At 39.9% G+C, this 23,020-nt stretch overlaps 2 protein-coding genes across 5 annotated transcripts in view; one reads left to right on the forward strand and one right to left on the reverse strand.

Moving 5' to 3' along the window:
* Positions 1 to 4,600, reverse strand: part of LOC140491983 (heat shock 70 kDa protein 4-like) — a 71,648-nt gene extending 67,048 nt beyond the window's left edge. The window contains exon 1 of the mRNA XM_072590546.1: positions 4,241 to 4,600. Within this exon, the coding sequence (XP_072446647.1) occupies positions 4,241 to 4,347 (107 nt within the window). The 5' untranslated portion in view covers positions 4,348 to 4,600. The remainder of the gene's footprint in view (positions 1 to 4,240) is intronic.
* Positions 4,601 to 4,671: 71 nt separating this feature from the next.
* Positions 4,672 to 23,020, forward strand: part of rnf14 (ring finger protein 14) — a 42,738-nt gene continuing 24,389 nt past the window's right edge. Inside the window, exons 1-3 of one of the 4 annotated variants that reach the window (XM_072590550.1) lie at positions 4,672 to 4,955; positions 13,540 to 13,701; positions 13,813 to 13,961. In XM_072590550.1, coding sequence (XP_072446651.1) covers positions 13,548 to 13,701; positions 13,813 to 13,961 — 303 coding nt within the window. In that variant the 5' untranslated portion in view covers positions 4,672 to 4,955; positions 13,540 to 13,547. The other 3 variants (XM_072590547.1, XM_072590548.1, XM_072590549.1) reach the window with 3 other exon arrangements.

Consider the following 23,020-nt stretch of genomic DNA (forward strand, 5'->3'; position numbering starts at 1 on the left):
GGGCAACTGTAAAATTGTTTTGGCAGATACACTCTGTCAAGGTCCTATTTTGGCCTAGACTATCCATAAGGCGGCAGATGGCTCAGTGGTTAGCACCGCTGCCTCACAGCACTAGAGTCCCAGGTTTGATTCTAGCCTCGGGCGACTGTCTGCGTGGAGTTTGCACATTCCCCCAGTGTCTGTGTGGGCGCTCCGGTTTCCTCCCACAATCCAAAGATGTACAGGTCAGGTGAATTAGCCATGCTAAATTGCCCATGGTGTTGGGTGCATTGGTCAGAGGGAGATGGGTCTGGATGGGTTGCTCTTCGGAGGGTCGGTGTGGACGTGTTGGGCCAAAGGGCCCGTTTCCACACTGTAGAGAATCTAATCTAATCTCCATGGGAAATTCATGGCACAGGGGAAAGAAGCCAAATTGTTGTGTCAGTATGGGTTGAAAATTAAAAAGCAAGCCACTCATTTTAATTCCAGCTTCCAACATGTGTTCCACAATCTCGTAGGTTAAAGTACTCCAGGTACAGATCTAGCTTCTTTCAGTGACGTCAGAGTTCCTGCCCCTACCAAAAAAAAGGGAATTCCGGATACCCTCCATTCTAACAGTGAAAAAGTTTTTAGATCCCTTTGTTCCTTCCAGCTGAAGTACCTGGTCCACGACAACTGAGCTCTCCATCAGGAAAAGGTCTTTCCTGACTGCTCAATTCAGACCCTTCAATTAAGGCCCCCTCACCCTCTATTTTAAAAAGGAAGATAACTATCTAATCTTTCTTCATTGTTGCAACTTTCAAGCTCTGGCAAGATTCTTTCAGATCTCCACTGAACTCTCCAGGTCAATTCAATCTTTCCTCAATTTCAGAACTGTAAAGTAGATTCCAGCGGTAGCCTAACTAATTTCTTGAGTTCCAATATTTCACCCCTTCCTTTGAATTCTATGCCTCATCCAACAAAGGAAAGCATTCTGTATGCCTTCTTTACCATCTAATCTTCCTATCCTGCTATCTTCAAAGGACCTTCTGATATGCATCTCAAAGCACCTCCTTTTTTTCCCCTGATTGAATTCTTTTTGTCACTTTTCTGACCACTCAAGCAGACCACTGATATCATTCTGGGATCGACAGAAATTCTCTTGGTCATCAATTATAAGATCTCATTTTGTGTCACCAAATTTCCCAATCACGCTTTGCACAGTTAAGTTCAAATCACGAACTTAAACAGGTGTGCAACACTAAACCCTGTGGAACATCATAAGAAACTACTTTCTACGTGCAAAGAAATGCATCATTGCTAATTTTGGATTCAACTCTCCAAACTCCCCTGTATCCCAATGGCTTTCACTTTATTAGCCAGTCTGCCCCACGAGAACTTTAAAATGCCTTATAAAATTCATGTATATTATCCATTGATCACCCTAATCAATTCTTTCACTGTTGATGGATATTCTCAAACTCACTGGATGATCAGTTTATGTAGAATGCAGCAGATAATAACAGAAATCCTTCAGAGTTGCATTTTAATATGAATCCATACTATACAGCTTCTGATGAGCTGCTTTATGAAAAATAATTCAGTTCTCCTGTCATCCACACACACATTTGTGACTTCTGCAACTATCACAAATTGCAATTCAAAAGCCTTATTCTTTTAGGAATCAAAATCTCCATGATTTCTCTTTCAAACAGCCCACAGATGATTTTCTGAAAAGAAAATTATGGGAACTAGACAATCACCTGCATGACCCCATGTTTCTGCACACAAAACATCTGCATTACCTGATGGAATATAGTGGTTGCTGTTCACAAAAACCATTAAGTGTCTGGAGAGCAACGGTAGCATCACCAATAATGGCCTGGGTCTTTGGGAAGTCAGGAGATTCAAGCAAATACAATGCCCTCTTGTCAATTTTCTTTGATGCTGCCAGATAAACCCACTTGTTGTATATTTAAACTGGAAACAGTTATGTCCCCTGTGATAACATCGTTAAAGTCAGAGATGTGGATTTGTCGCATTATGCTGTTCTTCATTGCTTTACCTATTATGGAGATGGTTAGCTGTGGGTCAAAATTCCAGATGACAATCCATTAATATTTTACAGATGAAGCAGTCAACTAGCTGGAACTTCCTCGATTTGTTGACATAACCATGTGGGTTAACAGCAGGTGCAATCCATCATCAACTGATGCAATTTATCTCAATAGAATCTGTTCTATTATCCTCTTCAAAAGAGGAATGGGAAATCCAGACAAATCTGCACTCATTTTGACTGCAAACCAAATCCATTTCAAAATAACTGTAGATCAAGGTTTCATGGCCATCCACCAAGCATCCTTTTTTCCCCAAAAATATTGATAAGCTGATTTTGGATGGTTTTCCAGTTGCACGGAGTAAACTGATTCACGATTTTGTGTCATGGATCTCCATCCACTTAACTTGCCATGATACATGATCATTTGTTTGAAGTGAAAGCATTTATATTGGATATAATGCTAAACGCAGTTTTCAAAAGAATACATTTGGAGAAAAATATATATTTTCTGCAGCAATTGTGTCAGTTACCAGAGGTCTTAGAATTATATAGACACCCTTCTTGCCTTCTACTAAGTGTCCTGCTCTTCACAACAAAGATTAAGAGCTGAAACGCACACAAAGGTAAAATCAGATTTCTCTAAATACTTCAGATTCTTTGATAGGACTAATTTATAGGTTATGGTGAAAGGCAGATGTCAACTGAATTGGCTCTGAAATAGTTGACAAAATGTTGTCTTAGAACATAGAGAAAAATTAGCAGTTAGTGCAATTCAAGAAAATTCAAGTTCTTGAAATTATCAAAGAAGCAAATTAAATCAAAAATTAATTTGACTGAAGAAAATCTAGGTCTTTAAACATAAGCAATGTGTTTCAGGTAAATGCAAGCAAATTATGCAATTTAAAATTGACTGAGCAATAGCATGAGCAATATTCATACAATAAAACCATTTCAGAGACAAAAAGCAAATAAAGATTGATATTGATTTAAAATGCCAATTAAACTGCAGCTTACTGCCATTCAGTTGTTGATGCAAGCAATGTTTCAGAAGCTGGTCAGTTCAATTTTCTCTGAAGCAGCTTGAAAAATATTAAACGGTATACTGGGAATAACAACAGTTTTAATTTAAAAAAACTGCACGTCACAACTTTGATAATTGTGGGGTTGTTTAGGTCGGCAGCAAAGAAAAAAAGGAAAACAAACTAGGGAGAGAAAGATGACACTTTGGAAGCTAAATACTATGGATGCTGGAAGTTTGATTTTTTTTAAATTCCAAAAGTTAAAATCAATCAATATTTATAGATAAGGTCAGAAGTCACATACAAACAGGTTTATTTGAAATCACAAGTTTTCAAAATGCTGCTCCTTTGTCAGGTTGTCCAACACCAGTACCTTCATAGTATTGACGGACACAAATTCACATTTAGTTCCGAACAGGGATCACATCAATTACTGAAATAAATTATTCCAATGTAGGATTTGCTCACTGTTATAAGTAGTGATCAATGTAATATTACATTACCTTCTCAGCAGAGACACCCTTTGTAGTTATATGCGACAATCTACTGTCAATAGGGAATTGACAGCAAATATAGTGTAAATATTTATAATTAAAGTAAAGATATTTGCGAAGTAGCTATTTCTGTAAACACAGGAAAACTAAAATAGATTTGGAGCAAATACTTCTCTTTTCCCCCTTAAAAAATACTTAGCATATTTTCAATGCAGGTTATAGACACTGACAATCCAAAGACAGTAGACACTTAAATCTGCAATAGTTATAAAGTAACAAGATGTCCGTTGAAATTAAAAAACACCCAAAAATTATTAGAGAATCTCAGCAGGTATAGAAGCATCTGTGGAAAGAGAAACAAGTTAACTCATTGCCCAGTCCAACATGAGCTCTTCGGAGATCAATGTCTGCTGAATTAAAATACAACCCGTACAGTGCGGCAAAAGAAGGCCGAATACCTCAAAAGGTTTTGAGGAGGGGGAAAGGAAAAATATTGGTGCCAGCGTTCAGCAAGAGAAATTGGAAAGAAAATTCTAGAAGACAAAGTGCATGGGGCAATGAGTAAGATGTCAGTCAGCACCTCCTCCCCGTCCGGCCACGCGCTTGTCTTAGCTGGGCGGGAGGGGGTTGGGCAGAGAGAAAATAGGCCTCACACCAACCGGCGCATTCACTCGCCCCTGGGCCACCCGCGTCGCTCGGCCGTTACTTACGGGGTGCTCCTGTCGCTATATTCGTTGGCGACCGTTTCGATGCCGCCGCCCCTCGCCACGGCCACATAACAGCTCTGGAAACCCACGTCGAAGCCGACCACAGACATCTCCAGGCCAAAGCGCAGACTGCGGATAAACTCGATCAACACTCCGAACCCTTCAGATACACTCAGCCCCCACCCCACCTCCGGTTACTTTCTCTTCCGTCCTAAACTGTGAAAGGGGAGCCGACAAAGATGTCTCTTTTCACCGTCCGTATTACCGCAATCTTTCTGGTGAATGAACAGCCGCCGCTACCTACTCCTCAACTCACTGCGATGGATTCTCGTGCAGCACCGGCCGGCTCCGATATCGCGAGAATTGGCCCTACATCTCCCCCACCCATCCACCCAGCGTCACACGCTGATGGCAGTGACGTCGGTCATTGTGGCGTGCTGACGTAGTTGGGCGTTCTCCCGGACGTCATGGGTTAGGGGGTTGTGTGGTCTACGTCAAGCAGACTGAAGTGGAGATCTGGGGACGAAGCCTTCGCTCTTCCATATTGACACCGGCAACTATTCTGATATTAGGCGCGACCACCTCCTCCCCGCTCCAGGGTGTATTAAATTTGTTGTGTGTAGAGCTGAGTTGTCGAGCACCGAAGGGGCTGTGGTGTGTCTGAGAGGCCGCCGGGGGATGCTGGTGGTGCGAGTTTTGGGTCAGTCGCTGGTCTCTGGTGAGTTTCCCCCTGTCGGTCTGACGTGACGGCTGGGACACACCGGGAGGGCAAGGCTGGGCTCTGCACACCCTCTTGTACACTTTGTTAAGGAAATGAGTGCCCCAGATGGGCTGGGGCGTATTGGGTCATGGTGCACGGAGGTTGCTATGGTGAGTCCCGGGGTGTACTGTTTATTGATCATGGTGGAGGTGCTGCTGTGGAGACACCGGCGAGTGTGAGGTCGCCGATTTATCAATCGAGGCAATACGGTTACCGCTCTGGCGTTGCCGAATTGAGTTTAAGGAGCCTGGATTCCTCTCTTAACCCGCCCCCCCCCCCCCCCCCCCAATACGATGGTGACAGTGAGCCTTTATTTTGCCTCTTCTCCATCGCAGACTTCACTTTCTAGTTGTCACATGTGTTGGTTGCAATGAAATTGCTCATTTTTTTTTAGATTAGATTACTTACAGTGTGGAAACAGGCCCTTCGGCCCAACAAGTCCACACCGACCCGCCGAAGCGCAACCCACCCATACCCCTACATCTACCCCTTGCCTAACGCTACGGACAATTTAGCATAGCCAATTCACCTGACCTGCACATCTTTGGAGTGTGGGAGGAAACCGGAGCACCCGGAGGAAACCCACGCAGACACGGGGAGAACGTGCAAACTCCACACAGTCAGCCGCCTGAGGTGGGAATTGAACCCGGGTCTCAGTGCTAACCACTGTGCCACCGTGCTGCCCACTTGACCTGGGTTCAATTCCCACCTCAGGCGACTTTCTGTATGGAGTTTGCACATTCTCCCCATGTCTGCGTGGGTTTCCTCCGGGTGCTCCGGTTTCCTCCCACACTCCACAGATGTGCAGGTCAAGTGAATTGGCCATGCTAAATTGCCCGTAGTGTTAGGTAAGGGGTAGATGTAGGGGTATGGGTGGGTTGCGCTTCGGTGGGGCGGTGTGGACATGTTGGGCCGAAGGGCCTGTTTCCATACTGTAAGTTATCTAATCTGTTTATGATGAGTGATGATCGTGTAAACAATTGTCTCTACTCTTGGAGAGAAACATTTTTTTATTCATCCTGGGATGTAAGCATCACTGGCCAGGCCATCATCTATTCCCCATCCTGAATTGGCCTGTTGTTGTACATGTGGTGTAGGTATATCTGTACAGTGTTGTGAGGAAGGAGATTCCAGAAGTTGACCCTGTGACAGTGATGGAATGGCAATGTTGGGCTGAGTCAAGGTGTATGTGAATTGGTAAGGATCAGCAGTTGAACAACTTAATAGTTGTCAACAACAAAACAGAAATTGCTGAGAAACTGAAGTCTTGTAGTACCAGTGGAGAGAAAGCAGAGTCAGGGTTTGAGTCCAGGGAGCATTCGTCAGAAATAGTTTCAGATTTCCAGCATCCACAGTTCTTGGTTTTACATTCATCAAAATGTTTGTCATAATGTTCAGTAGCAACTTTCAATGTATTTTCAAGTTAAATTTAGTGTTGTTGAAGAAGTCACAATTTGTTGAACCTTTTTCACTTTGCATTCACCAGGCCAACTTTCAAGAATAACAATTTGACGGGAAGCCAACATTGTTAGTGTACAAGAGGGATGTGCGAGGTTGGCAAGTAGTCTAGTCTATGGTAGATGTGTTACATTGAGAATGCTCCTATTGCTGATTGACAGTTAACTGCCAAGCTTGTTTAAATGTTAAACTTGGTAGTTTGGCTCTGCCCTAAAAGTGAATCAGCAAGTAGGTTTCACCTATCTTGTTGTGTTAAACAAACACCCTGTGTTCTATCTGCCTCATTTCAATAAAATGTAACTGATCAACTGTCATTCAGCATTAATGTGTGTATTCTCCACAGCAACACCTCTATCACTTAACAAACGACTTGCCAAATAAACAACACTGCCCCTTATGCAGCGTAAGTGTTAATTTCACCTTGAGTGGTATTCTTACAAATTGTCCTGATGAGTACAAGATGAAAAACTTTGAAAATACTTTGTTTTTCAGCAATTTTCAAGTCTGTCAAGTCTCTTGGACTTAATGGTCTCCATTATATGGTCCTAACATAAGTGGTTGTAGAGATAGTAGAGACAATGATTTTACTCTTTTTTTTAAAACTCTCTTGATTTTGGAATAGTCCTATCAGAATGGAATTCCACAAGAACCAATGAATTAGGTACAGCAGTAGGCCACTGCTTGGAGCCTATCTTTGTTATGCAAGGGTGATGGCTGATATAATTACTCCTGATTCCTACCAACCCTGATAACCTTTTTGCTCCCTTATTCGTCAAGGCCTCTACTTAAAAAAAAAATTCAAGGACTCTACTTTCACTGCCTTTTAAGGGAGAGAATTCCAATCAGTTTGGAATCTCTTGAGGGGGATAAGAAAATCTCAAATATTAAATAAGTGAGCCTTTAGTTTTCAGTTGTGACTTGTATATCTGGACTCTTCCCAAAAAAGGAAACATCTTTTCCATTTACACCCTTTAAAAAGCCTCTTGTTTAATCTCTTAAGTCATCTCTTACTCTTCAAAACTCCAACTTTCTTGCAGAAAGGAGGAAGACAGAAAGCAAAAAATTACAGGTCAGCTAATCTTACATCTGTCGGTGGGAAAGTTACATTTATAAAAATTACATCTGTTGTGTTGTTGGAATTTCTGGGTGGACAATCATACTTGGTAGTGAATGCTGACCTTGAGGAATTCCAGATTCTTATTGAATTCATTTTGCATCGTCTGCCATGGCAGTATTTCAACCCAGGATCCTAGAACATTACTTGGATCTCTAGATTAATAATCTAGCTATGATAACATGAGGCAATTGTCTTCTCTTACTTGAGAATGATCAAATTTTCAGATTCCAAAAAGCATTCAATAAAGTCACACAACTGGTTGCTACACTAGAGTGGAGCCCATAGTGGTGTTCTAGATTCATAAGGATAGAGGATAAGTTAGTTAATGAAAATTGGCGTTGGGATAAATGGATCATTTTCAGCTGGTCAGACTGTAACTGTAATGAGACTTTATAATAATTGCTTCTGGGATATCCAACTGTTTACCACGTTAGGATCTGAGCAATTGATATCTCTACTTGCTTAAAAAGGTAATGTCTTCCCAATTTGATATGGGAAGAGAGTGAGGAAGCCAATTGACATACAGATTTCACTATAAATCCAGAAATATGGTCAAATGTGTTTGTCATCTGGTCTCCTTGTGGTCTACAGGTTACTAAGGGATGGAGAGGAAGCCAAGTTGATTTTTTAACATTCATTCACAGGATATGGGCATTGCTGTCTTGGCCAGTATTTCTTGCCCAATCCTAATTGCCCCAGGGCAATTAAGAGTCAGTCATGTTGCTGTGGGCTTGGATTTAAATCTCAGCCAAACCAGGTAAGCATGGCTGTTTTAGTTCTTTTAAGGACATTAGTTCACCAAGGTGGGTCTTCTCAACAATCAACTACAAGGTTTTCTTTGGACTATTAATTCCAGAATTTTCTTCAAATTCCACCATCTGATACAACCCGCATCCTCCGAGCATTACCTAGGCCTCTGGATTGATAGCATTAAAGTCTCACAATAGAGAAACAGGCCTTCTGCCCAGCGTATCTATGCCAAACAACCACATTAATCCCATTTACCTGCACTTGGTCCATAGCCTGTTAAGCCCTGGCATTTTGAGTGCTCATCAGTAGAACAATACCATTAGGCTATTGCGTCCCTTCCCTGTTGGAATCAGCCCAGACTGCACAATAAAGAGATAAAAATGTTGGTTCTATCATTCATCATGGAGACCTGAGTTCATGCATTGAAAGAGGATGGAAGATTTGCTGAGCTTGAGTCTAGATGAAGAAACCACTACTGTATATTGTGTACCTTCAATTTGAGACAATTCTGGATTCTAAATTAACCAGCTAGGAAAGTAACAGATAAGCAACCCATTAGAAACTGAGAGCAGCTGGGAGCTGTTTGAGACTTTTGATCCCGGGGAGACCGAGAAGGAAGAAAAATTGTTTGTTTCTGTAGTTTTGTATAAGTTGTTTACTCAAGGTAATATTTTTAGTCATAGCTTTCAGTCATTTGATACAGTTAATGTTTTTTTTAAATTTGGAAAGAATGACTCATCATTGTTTCCAATAAGTTTGAATTCCTGATTAAGAATTGTCAGTCACTGTGGAGTTGGTCTCAAAATCTATAATGACTTAGATGCAGGAGCCAAATGTATTGTAGCTCAATGAAGATAGATAGGAATGCAAGTTGTAAAGAGGATGTGGTGTGAAAAGATAAATGGACAGGTAAGTGAGTTGGCAAAATTTTGCAGATGGAAAATAATAGAGAAAATGTATGCTCATTCACTTTGGAAAGAACAGAAAAGGGGAATGGAGAGATGCAACAAAATACTGCAGTACAGTGGGAACTGGGTGTCTGTACACGGAACAAAAGTATGCAGATGCAGCAAATAATCAGGAAGGCAGATGGTAAGTTGGTGTTCACTGGAAGGTAAATGAAATTTAAAAGTAAGGGAGCCTTGAGACAGGTAGCCCAAGGATTTGATGAACAGTGTCCAGAGTAAGGTATATTCTTACATCCTTTCTCAAATCTCGAGGACGAATTTGCATTGGAAGCAGTCCAGAAAACTGCTGCAGAGAAGATTCTTGAGGTTGATCCTTGGGCGGAAGGAGTTGTGATAACAGCCCAACCCATGGATGACCTTTTTGATCTGCTGATTGAGGCCCATAAGTAGGGTGATGATATGATATCTTAATTCTTTTTATGTATGATTTCTGCTATTCATATAGGCACAGATGTATGGTGACTTAAAAAAAAGACAACAAATTACTATTCTATTTGTTTCCAGGATGTCAAAACCTATATGAACAGTTGATTAGAAATACCTACAAAATAGAGCAAATGAAACCTGGTATTTAGCGCTCCATTACTCTACACTCATCAGCAAAGTTTAGAAGGAATCATCAATGATACTCTCAGGCTGCACTTCTTTATCAATAAACTATTCACTAACACTCAGTTTGGAATCCGTTAGGGATACATTGTGCCTGACCTTTGCAGCGTTGGTTTAACTATGAACTGAACTAATATCCAGACTCCCCAAAGCCTGTCCACCATACAGTCATGTAGCATGGAAAGAGACCCTTTGGTCCAACTCGTCCGTGTCAACCAGATATCCCAATGTGACCTCATCCCATTTACCAATTTTTGGCCCATCCCCTCTAAACTCCAACAAGGTGCAAGTCAGGAGTGTGGTGGAATACTCAACTCCATTTACTTTGATGAATGCTGCTCCAACCACGCTCGTGAAGCTTGATACAATCAAGGCCAAAACAGCCTGTTTGATTGGCACCACGTCCACAATCACTGACATTTGATCTACAGGATGCACTGCAGAAATTGCTCCCTGGATCGCATCTTCCAAATCTATACTTGATACCATCTAGAATGATAAGGCTGTTAGGCACATAGAGTATTGTGACATACAAGTTCACTCCAAGCCCCACATCTTCCTGATTTGCAAATATAGCACCATTCCTTTTCTCTTGCTGGAACTCTTTCCCTAATAGAATCATGGGTATCTCTGCAGCAATTCAAGAAGGCACTTCAACATCACTGTCTCGAGGGCAATCGGGGATTGGTAATAAATACTGGCCCAGCTTGTGACGCCCAGATGGCCCGAACAAATTAAAACAAGAACTTGTTTACTTGGGCTATGTGTATAAAATACAGCAAAATTTTCTTCTGTTTTTTGTTACTTTCCGATTCTGCTGCTACGTATGTCATATTTTTCATTGGGAGTGACCGTTACTCAAAGGCAATACATCAAACATCAATATTTACTTACTTTTCATACATTAAGTTTTCCAATCGGGTTGATCTAATTCTTAATGGTTCTGGAAATAACCTACCTCAGTTCCAAATTTGATATACCAACCATATTCCTCAGTAAAAATCAAATGTAACCTTTCTCTGTATAATTGATGTTAACTGGTAGTATGCCAGTCAAAAAGTTCAGGTTTAACCTACCTGCCCTGGACATAACAAACCAATATGAACAGGCGACTAGAAAAATCTGCAAAACAGGTCAATTACCATTTTATCACTCAACACTCGATCATGAGCAATGTGTTGCCATTCTGAATGAAACTACATTGTTGCATAACAACCAGAAAAATATGTTATCTGAATTTTTTCTGATACTCTTCTGTCCATTTAATGCTTTCATGGTTTGTACAGGCCACATTCCTAAATGAATGTACATTTGGTTGCTACATAAAATGACACAGATTAAATTTATTTCTAATTACACAACTAAATTAGACCCCCCCCCCCCCCATGAATTAGCTTTAACTATATATATATATATACATACATACTTGATACCATCTAGAATGATAAGGCTGTTAGGCACATAGAGTATTGTGACATACAAGTTCACTCCAAGCCCCACATCTTCCTGATTTGCAAATATAGCACCATTCCTTTTCTCTTGCTGGAACTCTTTCCCTAATAGAATCATGGGTATCTCTGCAGCAATTCAATATACATATATACATATACATATATATATACACACACACACACACACATAATATATTTAAGGGAAAAGGGTGACATTACTAAAGAATGGAACATTTTCTGTCATCGGTGTCAGAATTAGGTACCGATGCCTAATCAGTAAGCTGGGTCTCCCAAACTATCCACAGACTGTTATCCAAATTGCCATTATTTATTAACTTGAGGCTTGACTGCAAACACAAGGGAAGGGGTGCAGGGATGAGGCATCAAAATTGTTGACAGTCCACACTCATTCTGTTGGCTTTGCTGGTGATGAAGATCAAAAGTTAAAATCCAGGTAGTTTTTTTTCCATTCACTTGCTATTGCATGATTCTCAAGAAATCTTTGCTAATCATGATTGATACTAGCTCACAGAATGGCCACTGCAGTTATTGAGTGTGTTTGTGAGATTTGCATAGTTCAATCAAACTATCAAATAGCTGTTACAGATAATTCATATCAGAAAACAACATAAAGCATCACCCATCAAGCCAATCAGATTTTATTTTGCTGAGTTTTCAACCTGTCAGACTTTCTATGAAAAGTAAGTGATTGAGGCTGAGTGCAGTTTGTTATTTTGCTGTCTACACATATCTGCTCAAGCCAAATTTAATTTTGTTCAATTTATTTCTGAATAGCGTCTTTCAACCCTACAAAGAAACTAGATTCAAACTTATGCTATAGTAATAAGTATTTATGTTGAAACTGCTGCATAGCAATGTGCATTTCCCTTCCCATCATAAAAATTGTCAATAGATGAAACTCATTCTAATCACTTTGCTCAGATGGGATTACTAATCGATAATTGCGCAAAGTCAACGAATGTGTCAACTTTTACCTTTGCTGCATGAATGTTATGCTAGAAATGTTTGGAAATTGTCGTTTTTGTTTTTGTGTAAGGTGGAAGAAACCAAGAAATAGGTGTAAGTCATACAACATTTGGAATCTACTCCACTATTCATCATGAAACAAAGAATTATGGATGATGGAGATCTGAGAACAGTTCTGAAGAGGAGTTGCCAGATTTAAAATGTTAACTCTGTTTCTCTCACCATCTCATAAGGTCACCTTTTATCTTAAAATTCAACTCTATTAATTTTTACGTCCCTCAAATCCTGTAGAATGTAAAAGTCTACCATTCTCAGCCATAAATATTCTTGATAATAGGGATAGAGACTTCCAAAGATTCACAATCTCTAGATTAAGAAATTATTCCTCATCCTAATCCTAAATGGTTGATCCCTTCTTTTAAGGTTATGTACCTGTAATTCTCGATGCTCTAGCCAGGTTGTCCAATCGCTCAGTATCCAGACTGTCAAACCCTCTCTATTTAGTCTACTTCAATAAGATCATTTTCAATTTTTTTCAATACTCCTCTAGAAAATTTACATTTATTTTTCTCAAGCCTCTCCTCATAGGATAATTTCCTCATCGTAGGAATCCATCTAAAGTATCTTTGCAGCACCTACAAGATATTTTATCATTCTTTCGATTATGGAGATCCCAACTACACAGATTAGTAAAACTGAGTAGAATTTCAAAAAGACTTCTGTACTCTGTATTTCATTTCCCTTGTAACACATGGCAAGACAGATCTTCTGAATATTAGTATTTGGTAGCTTTTTGCCAGTTTTCAAAGAAAATCTAGGCTTTTTCGTTTTCTGGAATGACCTCCCATTTATCCACTTTATATTCCATTTGTCACCTTCTTACCACTCATTTAGCTTGTCTATCAGAAACATTTTTTGGGGGGGAGGGGCAACATACTTGATTGTGATGTCATTCCACGACAAGGGGTTTTCACTCAGATGGTTTTCCCACACTTAAATTGCTTGATTTGTTTTCTGGAAAGTTTTCTCTCAACTCTTCTACCAAAAATGTTTCTCTCCTTTCGGTTAACAATTCCACATGAACTAAAAGTGAAGATGTGTTGAAAATCTGATTCTAAGGTAGCTACTTGCAACTTTTAAGAATTTATTTGGCACCAGCTCTCACTTTTGTTTTTAAACAAAAAAACTTGCTCAATTCTCAGGAATCTAAATGTCTGCCAGAGATAGAGAAGAGCAAGAGGACGAACTGCTAGCTCTTGCTAGTATTTATGAGGAAGATGAATTTAAAAGGGCAGAATCTACGCCAGGTGGAGAAATAAGTATATGCTTGGAGTTGCCACCAAACTTCAAAATACATGTCCAAGGCAAGTAGACCTGATGATTTATGTTGTAATTGTAAGGTTTGAAATGCATGCTGGTTAGCAAATTTTAACATAAGTTCTTTCTGATAATGAGAACTACTTTTCTTGATTCAGGTGATGAAAAGCAGAATAAAAAGGACCTGACTGAATATGCAGTTTCTTTTCTGCCATCTCTTGTGCTGAAGTTCGTGCTACCTCCAGATTATCCATCGTTTTCAGCTCCTAAATATACCTTGAGCTGCAGATGGCTTTTCCGAACTCAGGTTTGCAGTTGATTCTTCTTTTTATTGAAAGAAACAAAAGGGCAAGGGTTTTTGGAAGGGTACAATTAAAATAGCAACTCAGAGTAAATTACAACAGTGCAATGGGATGATAAAAGTGCAAAGAAATTTGATTTCACTCTTGCTTTGTCACTTTATTTACAATGAACCTTGATTTTCTGGAATACCATAGTGTAATTACAAAGTATCACTGATATTTAATATGAATGTTACAAAAAAAGTGTATGGCTAGTAGTCAAATCACTAATTTTCTATTGTGGCACAATTCAGCTTGATAGTCGCCCATGTTAGTAGACCCCTTTACCAATGCTGTTTGGAATGTGTGATATATGACAGCAGTGCTTTTTAAGTAGAAATTTCTTATTTTTCAGTTTCTCCCTCCATTTTCTGAGTATAATTACTTGATAACTAACCGACCTATGACGAGCCACATATTGGAATCTAAAAGTAGGGAGGTTTTGCTATGGTTTTATAATGTACTGGTGAGATCTACAAAATCCGTTTCATTTTTTCAATTTGTGTGTGCAAGCATGGTTAAAGTTGTGATATAAGAACAAATACTGGATTAGTGGTGCTGGAAGAGCACAGCAGTTCAGGCAGCATCCAACGAGCAGCGAAATCAACGTTTCGGGCAAAAGCCCTTCATCAGGAAGCCCTTTGGGCTTTTGCCCGAAACGTTGATTTCGCTGCTCGTTCGATGCTGCCTGAACTGCTGTGCTCTTCCAGCACCACTAATCCAATATTTGATTTTGAGGATCTGCAGTCATTATTTTTACCATATAAGAACAAATGTTCCACCCTTTTGAAGTGATTGCTGAAGTATTTCAATCGGTCATTAAATAGTTTAATGGTCATTGCTGTGCGTTTTGCTTAGTTTTTCAGTAAGAACAAGTCCAAGAAGGTGAATCAGTTTTCCACAGTGCTGCCATGGGTTGCTTCCATACAGTCAAAGCAAAGGATGGGCTGTTGACAGTAGAGCTCTGACCAGAGCAACTAAAGAGCTAGAATTGTGCCATTATTCAGATGCTGGAGTGCAGCTTTGTGAGGACTAGGCACTTGCAATTTTGGGAGCAGGTTGATTCAACTGGAATAGAGACCCAATAAGTTAGGACATCTGAGCTTGAAAACTCAGTGCTGGCGCCAGTTTGAGTAGGTGAAAAGGCTAAAATTGGGCTGGTAATTCAGCACTTGTGAGCAGTGGAATTGTGGGAATGCAATCTTGGGAGAAGCAATCGAACCACCAGGATATGAACAATCATTGAAGCAGCTTTGAGGAAGTGTTGGGTACGTTTGGAAAAGAGACAAAATTTTAATGAGATTCAGTGACCACATTATTACTGTCTGGGAGGGTTGTTGAAAATCCAAGGGATCTGATTTGACCACATGTATTATTTGACATACTCTTGGGGTAAGTGAGCATAGTTTGTAAGTCTGTGTTTATTCTGGATGTTATATGAAAATTTTATATACACACATGGTTTCTTATTTTACTTTTCTAGTCTGGCATAGTAAAGTTTGTTTGTTTAAAACTTATGGATTCTTGTGGCTTTTTTCTCTTAAATATCTGAGATTTCAAATTTATATTTTCGATTAAAAAGTTACGAATCCCTAATCTAATTGTAACACCTGCAATTGTAATTTGGAAGTGTTTGCAGTCCACAAATGGAGAACTGTGTAAACGTTCATTTTTGTTATTTAAGAAAGTAAATGTTTGCATTAGAAGCAATACAGAGAAGGCTGACTAGGTTGATTCCTTCAACGAGAAGGTTGCCTTATGAGGAAAGGTTAGACAGTTGGGCCTGTGTACTTGCATATTTAGAAGAATGAGAAGTGACGTTATTGAAACTTGTACAATTCTGAGAGGATTGACTGAGCGGATGCTGATAGGATATTTGTCCTTATGGGAGAGACTAAAACCAGGGAAAACAACTTAAAAATAAGGTGCCTCCCATTTAAGGCAGATAGGGAGATTTTTCGATTGAGGGTTGTTAATCTCTGACATTTCTTCCCAGAGTGTAGTGGAGGCTGAGTGAAATAAATCTTGACTTTCAAGGATTTTGAAGGATATGGGGGTAAAGAGAAAGTAAAGAACATAATCAGATCCTGTCAAATGGCACATTAAACTCCAGAGGCCGAATGGCCTACTCCTATTCCAAATTTCTGTTTGTGTGTGCATTCATTTGTTAAGCATGCTGAGAAATGTTTATTTTGATTGTCAAAAGATTCTCCCAATATTTTTGTTTTAAAATTCTGTGAATTTTTTTATGTTCTGGAGAAATATTGGTGCTTCCTTTCTGAATATATTGCCGACATTGTGATGCTCGTGCTGTTTTGGTATGAATGATTCAACCACGTGGGATTGTAAAATTAATAGATGATGTAATCTGTCTGCCTGAGAATTGATCAATGACTCATTGCAACATTCCATTTAGAACTGAGCAAAGAATTGTCTGAAGCACAGCTTGGAAAGATCTGCAAATAAATCTCTTAAAGTTGATAAGTTTAACAGTTTACATTTAACCCTCTATAGTAGTTTCATTTTTTTGTTCTGAGGCTCTGCTCTTTTTTGCTGGCAGAAGAAAGTGTTTACTTCCATCCTTGCTCCCCAGATCCCCCAGTTTGCTTTGCCATGTAAACCAAGATAGCCACTGGTGCAATTCCAAATTCCTATTGAATTAATGGCCAGCATTGGGGTGGTGGTAGCTTTCTAAAATTGACTTAATCTTCCCTGGTTTATATAGAGAGAAATAGTCATAGAGATGTACAGCACGGAAACAGACCCTTTGGTCCATGCCGACCGGATATCCCAACCTAGTCTAGTCCCACTTGCCAGCACCTGGCCCATATCCCTCCAAGCCCTTGCTATTCATATACCTATCCAGATGCCTTTTAAGTGTTGCAATTGTACCAGCCTCCCCCACTTCCTCTGGCAGCTCATTCCACACACGCACCACCCTCTTCGTGAAAAATGTTGCCCCTGAGGTGTCTCTTATATTTTTCCCTTCTGACCCTAAGCCAATGCCCTCTAGTTCTGGACTCCCAAACCCTAGGGAAAAGGCTTTGTCTATTTATCCTATCCATGTCCCTCATGATTTTATAAACCTCTATAAGGTCACCCCTCAGCCTCTGATACTCCAGGGAAAACAGTCCTAGCCTGTTCACCCTCTCCCTATAGCTCAAATCCTTCAACCCTGGCAACATCCTTGTAAGGGTGGCACAGTGGTTAGCACTGCTGCCTCACAGCGCCAGAGACCTGGGTTCAACTCCCGCCTCAAGCGACCTGTGTGGAGTTTGCACATTCTGCCCGTGACTGCGTGGGTTTCCTCCCGGGTACTCCGATTTCTTCCCACAATCCAAAAATGCGCAGGTTAGGTGGATTGGCCATGCTAAATTGCCCATAGTGTTAGCTGAAGGGATAAATGTAGGGGAATGGGTCTGGGTGGGTTGCGCTTCGGCGGGTCAGTGTAGACTTGGGCCGAAGGGCCTGTTTCCACACTGTAAGTAATCTAATCTTAAAAAAAAATCTTTTCTGAACTCTTTCAAGTTTCATAACATTCTTCCAATAGGAAGGAGACCAGAATTGCACACAATATTCCCAAAAGTGGCCTAACTAATATCCTGTACAGCTGCATCATTCTCTGCTCCTATTTTTCTTTAATCTTTGAACATTAGTATGAGTAGAAAAAGACACTAGTAATTATTTTTACTCTCCTACCTCTGAGGAAGAAGTAGACTGCAGAAAATCTATTTTTAGCCTTCTGTTAAGATTGGACATGAGAGTGTCATACACAATGGAATTGTGGCTAAATAGGAGTCATTAACTTTGGGAGGGGGATGAAAGGAGAAAATTTCAGAAACAGAAGGAAAGCAAAACCTTTACATCAGAGGTTCTAAAATAATATTTAAAAAGAGCTAGTGCTGTAAATCATAAATTTCTTGCACTAAGGTGAAATGTAGAGATTTCTAAATTCTAAAATATGCCTTTTTTAAAGTTCTGAGGGAGAGTAGAAGGCTGTATTTCTGTCAGAGTACCACTTGGCATGTTTTCAGTTGAAGAAGGGTGATTTGATCGTAATGTTTAAAGTTATGCCTGAATAGAACAGAGCAGATGAGGAAAAGTATTTCCAGGAGGTTAGAACGAGAGTCATAGAATAGAATGTTCCGGTACAGAAGGAAGCTATTGACCACATCTAGCATGTGCTCAATATTTGAAAAGGTTGTCCAGAATAGCAGTCCCACAAAGCTTCTGATCAGCTTTCCACAGGTAATGTCTGATTGTCTTTTGTTGGTTCCTCTTGAATCTGACTCTCCACCCTTACAGGTATGATCAGCATGATCAACTTGACCTTTTTAAACGTGATTTATGACCAAGCAGGAGAGACTTTCATCCACAGTATTTTTAGAGTTATTGAATGCAGTTTGAGGGTTTGTAATTTGTATGATAGTGGGATGCCTTTTGACACCTGAAGTGCTACCTATTGAAAGATAAACAGCCCATGTCCGTATTGAAGTTTGTGTAATCCCCAAACAGATCTCATGATGAGTGAAAGCATGCTGAATAAAATTTGTTGGAAATCACAGCAGGTCAGGCAGCATCTGTAGAGAGAGAGCAAGCTAATGTTTCGAATTTAGATTACTCTTGAAACGTTAATTTGCCTCCTCTTCACGGATGCTGCCTAACCCATTTGTGATTTTCAGCATTTTTTTTATTCAATACAGATTCTAGCTTCTGCAATAATTTGCTCCATGAAAGTAAGCTCTTGTGAATTCGCCAAAATCTGTACTTGACTTGAGTGTAACTTACTCGTAGAGTGCAGGAGTTAAGCACTTCAAGAAGTTAAATGGAGTAAGGGAAAGGGGTGTCTGTTTGCTTTAGCTAAAATTGTTTAACCTTGAGGAATTGACTCTTGCTGGTTGACTCTTACTGGAGAAGCTGGTTAATTGGTGAGTGTTTGGTAAATGATTAAAGTATATTTAATCTCTAAGGCTTCATATATTAGAACAGTAAGGTAAATGAATGAATACAAAAGGGTGTATATAATTGTGCTGAATAAAGTAAATATATTGTTCCTTAGCACCAAACAGATGGCCAAGTGGTATTACTGCTAATCTATTAATCCAAAGACCCAAGCTAATGTTTTGGGGATTCACATTCAAGTTCTACCATGGCAAATGATGAAATTTGAATTCAGTAAAAATTTAGAATTAAGAGTCCAATGATGACCACAAAACCAATGTTTGAAAAACCCTTCTGGTTCACTAATATCCATTAGGGAAGAAAATTGCAATCCTTACCTAGTCTGGCCTATAAATAACTCCAGCCTCATGACAATGTGGTTGATTCTTAGCTGCTTTGTGGGGAACAACACCAACTGCATGAATGGGGTTATTTTAAAAAAAATAAAGCATATCATAGTGAGATAGATGATGTATCACATCTGCATCATTTGGAAGTTCTTGGATACTAGTTTGGTCCAGAGCAAAGCTGTCTCTGGCAGATGTTTGAATTTCAAGCAAGTTTGGCTCAGTTATAGAGTCATTGAGTCATACATAAAGGAAGCAGACCCTTCAGTCCAATTCAGATGCTGACCAAGTTTCCCAAACTAAACTAGTCCCATTTGTCTCCATTTAGCCCATATCCCTCTGTTCATGTAGTTGTCAAAATATCTTTTAAATGTTGTAAATCTACCAGCATCTACCACTTCCTTAGGCAGCTCATTCTACACACGAACCACCCTCTGTGAAAAATTTGCCCATCAGATACCTTTTTAAACTTTCTCCTCTCACCTTATAAATATGCCGCTTAGTTTTGAATTCACCGACCCTCAGAAAAAGACATTTGCTATTCACCTTGTCTATACCCCTCATGATTTTATAAACCTCTATAAGGTCAACTCAACCTCCTCCACTCAAGTGAAAAAAAATCCCAACCTATCCAGTCTTGCCTTCTAGCTCAAATCCTTCAGTACCAGCAACATCCTCTGGTAAATCTTGTCTGAACCCTCTCCAATTTAATAATATCCTTCTTAAAACAGGGTGACTAGAACTGTGCACAGTACTGCGGAAGAGGCATCCCCAATATCATGTACAGCCTCAACATGATGTCCCAACTCTAAACTCTGAGCAACAAAGGGAAGTTTGCTAAATGTCATCTTAACCACCCTATCTACCTGTGATGCAACTTTCAAAGAGCTATGTACCTGAACCCCTAGGTGTTTTCATTTAACAACACTACTCTGGGCTGTACAATTAACTCATTAAGTCCTGTCCTTGTTTGTTTTAACAAAATGCGATACCTTGTACTTATCCAAATTAAACTCCCATCTGCCACTTCTCAGCCCATTGACCTTTTTGGTCAAGATTTCTGTGTAGTCGTGGATGACATTCTTTACTTTCCACTATGCTACCAATTTTAGTGTCATCTGCAAACTTACTGGCCATGCCTCCTAAATTCTCATCCAAATCATTTACATAAATGGCGAACAAAACAAAACCGAGTACAAATCCCTGTGGAACACCACTGGTCACAGGCCTCTGGTCTGAAAAATAACCCTCTATCACCACCCTCTGTCTCCTACTGTCAAACCAATTTTGTATCCAATTGGTAAGCTGTCCCTGAATCCATTGTGATCTAAGTTGACTGATTTGTCTACATGTGGAACCATGTCAAAAGCTTTGCTAAAGTTCTTGTAGGCAACACCTACCGCTGTACCCTCATCAATCTATTTGGTTACGTCCTCAAAAAAACTCAATCAAGTTTGTGAGATATGATTTCCCAGCACAAAGCCATGCTGACTATCCCTAATCATTCCTTGCCTCTCCTAATCCATATAAATCCTATCTCTCGGAAGCCCCTCCAACAACCTACCCACCAGAGGTCTTTGGTTCCCAGGCTTTTCCTTACAGCCTTTCTTAAATTAAGGCAGAATATTAGCCATCCTCCAGTACACCTGTGGCTGTAGATGATATAAATATCTCTGTACGGGGCCCTGACATTTCTTCTCCAAATTCCTAAATATCCTGGAATACTCTTGATCAGGTCCTGGAGATATATCCATCTTTTTTTAAAGACCTCCAGCTCTTCCTCTTCTGTGATGTGGACTGTTTTCAAGCCATCAGTATTTATTTTCCCAAGTTCCCTAGCTTCCATTTCTTTCTCCACAGTAAAAAAAGATGCAAAATAGTCGTTTCGTATCTCTCCTATCTTCTGTGGTTCCATACATAGATGTCCTCGTTGATCTTTAAAGGCCCCTATTCTTTCCATAGTTGTTCTTAATATACTTATAGAATTTCTTTGGATTATCCTTAATTTGCCAAGGCTATCTCATTTCCCTTTTTTTGACCTTCTGATTTCCCTCTTAAGAATGCCTCTTGGCCACAGCCTAAATACCTTTATTCATCCACATTTCCCTACTCTTACCAGCCTTATTCTTCACTCTTAACAAGAGCATAATGCCTCTGAACTCTTGTTATCTCACTTTTGAAAGTCTCCCACTTGTCAGTCATCCTGCAAACAGTCTACTCCAATCAACTCTCGAAAGTTTCTGCTGGAAAAACACAGCAGGTAAGGCACCATCTGAGGAGCAGGAGAATTGATGTTTTGGGCTGATTCTCCTGTTCCTTAGATGCTGTCTGACCTGCTGTGTTTTTCTAGTACCACACTTTCGACACTGATCTCTAGCATCTGAAGTCCTCACTGTCTCCTCTTGAAAGTTCCTGTCTCATATTATCAAAATTTGCTTGACTCCAGTTAGGAACTTTAACTTTTATGGAAGGTCTATCCTTTTCTATAATGATTTTAAAATTAGTGGAATTATGATCACTGGTCCCAAAGTGCTCACATATAAGACACTTGCCCTGTCATATTTCCTAACAGAAGGTCAAATTTTGCTGCTGCTCTGGTAGCTACATCTACGTATTGATAAATTTTTTTTGAACTCTGTTAACATTCCTCACCAACCAAGCCCTTAACACTGCAGCCCCAGTCTGTTTGGAAAGTTAAAATCCCCTACTATTACAAACCTATTATTCTTACATATATCTGAGATCTATTTACATATTTGTTCCTCAATTTTCTCTGAATATTGTGGGGTGCCTATAGTACAATCCTGTCAAGATGATCATCCCCTTCTTCATTCTGATTTGCACTCCTATAGCTTAACTGGACAATCCCTCAGAAAAATCCATTCTCAGTACAGAAGTAATGGTTTTCCTTAGTCAAAAACATAACTCCGCTTGCTCCTCCCCTTTCTATCCTTCCCATAACATCTAAACCCTGGGACACAGGGCTGCCAGTTCTGTCCCTCTTTTTCAGCCATGTTTCTGTAATAACTATGATGTCCCAATCCCATGTTGCCATACATATCCTGAGTTCATCTGCCTTGCTATTTTCTAATTAACTTGCTCTTTTTTTAAATTCAGAACCATCCTTGTCTGTTTTTCCACCCTCACTACTGCATAGGATCTCTCCCCTTCCCCAAACTAGTTTAAATGCTCCAGAATATGACTACCAAATCTTACCCCCAGGATATTTGTCCCCTACCAGTTCAGGTGAAACCCATCCCTTTTGAACAGGTCTTTTATGTCCGAGAAGAGATCCCAATGATCCAAAAATCTAAACCCTTGCCACTGCCCCATCTCTTCAGCCATTGATTTATTTGTCCTATCTTCTTAATCCTACTCTCAATAGTACGTGGCACCTGGAATAATCCAGAGATAATACTGTTGAGGTTCTGTTTTTTAAGTTTCTATCTAACTTCCTATATTCACTCTGCGAAGCCTCAACCTTTTCCCTAATTACCAATGGCGCACAACAACTTGTGGCTTTTCATGCTGCAACCGTTTTGAAACGTCGTTGATCCTGGCATTTTACCATCCTAAATTCATGCTCACAGCTGCAGAATCTCCTGTCTGTGCTCCGACAAGAATTACTGTTTTGAATTTTGACAAACTCCACTTAATATAACTGTAGGCTGAATCACCATCACTGCATTCTTTGTACCATGATACAGTCACACCTCTTGGGATTGGATTGTTTGCTT

The sequence above is a fragment of the Chiloscyllium punctatum genome, chromosome 20 (assembly GCF_047496795.1).
Source record: "Chiloscyllium punctatum isolate Juve2018m chromosome 20, sChiPun1.3, whole genome shotgun sequence".
Classification (NCBI taxonomy): domain Eukaryota; kingdom Metazoa; phylum Chordata; class Chondrichthyes; order Orectolobiformes; family Hemiscylliidae; genus Chiloscyllium; species Chiloscyllium punctatum.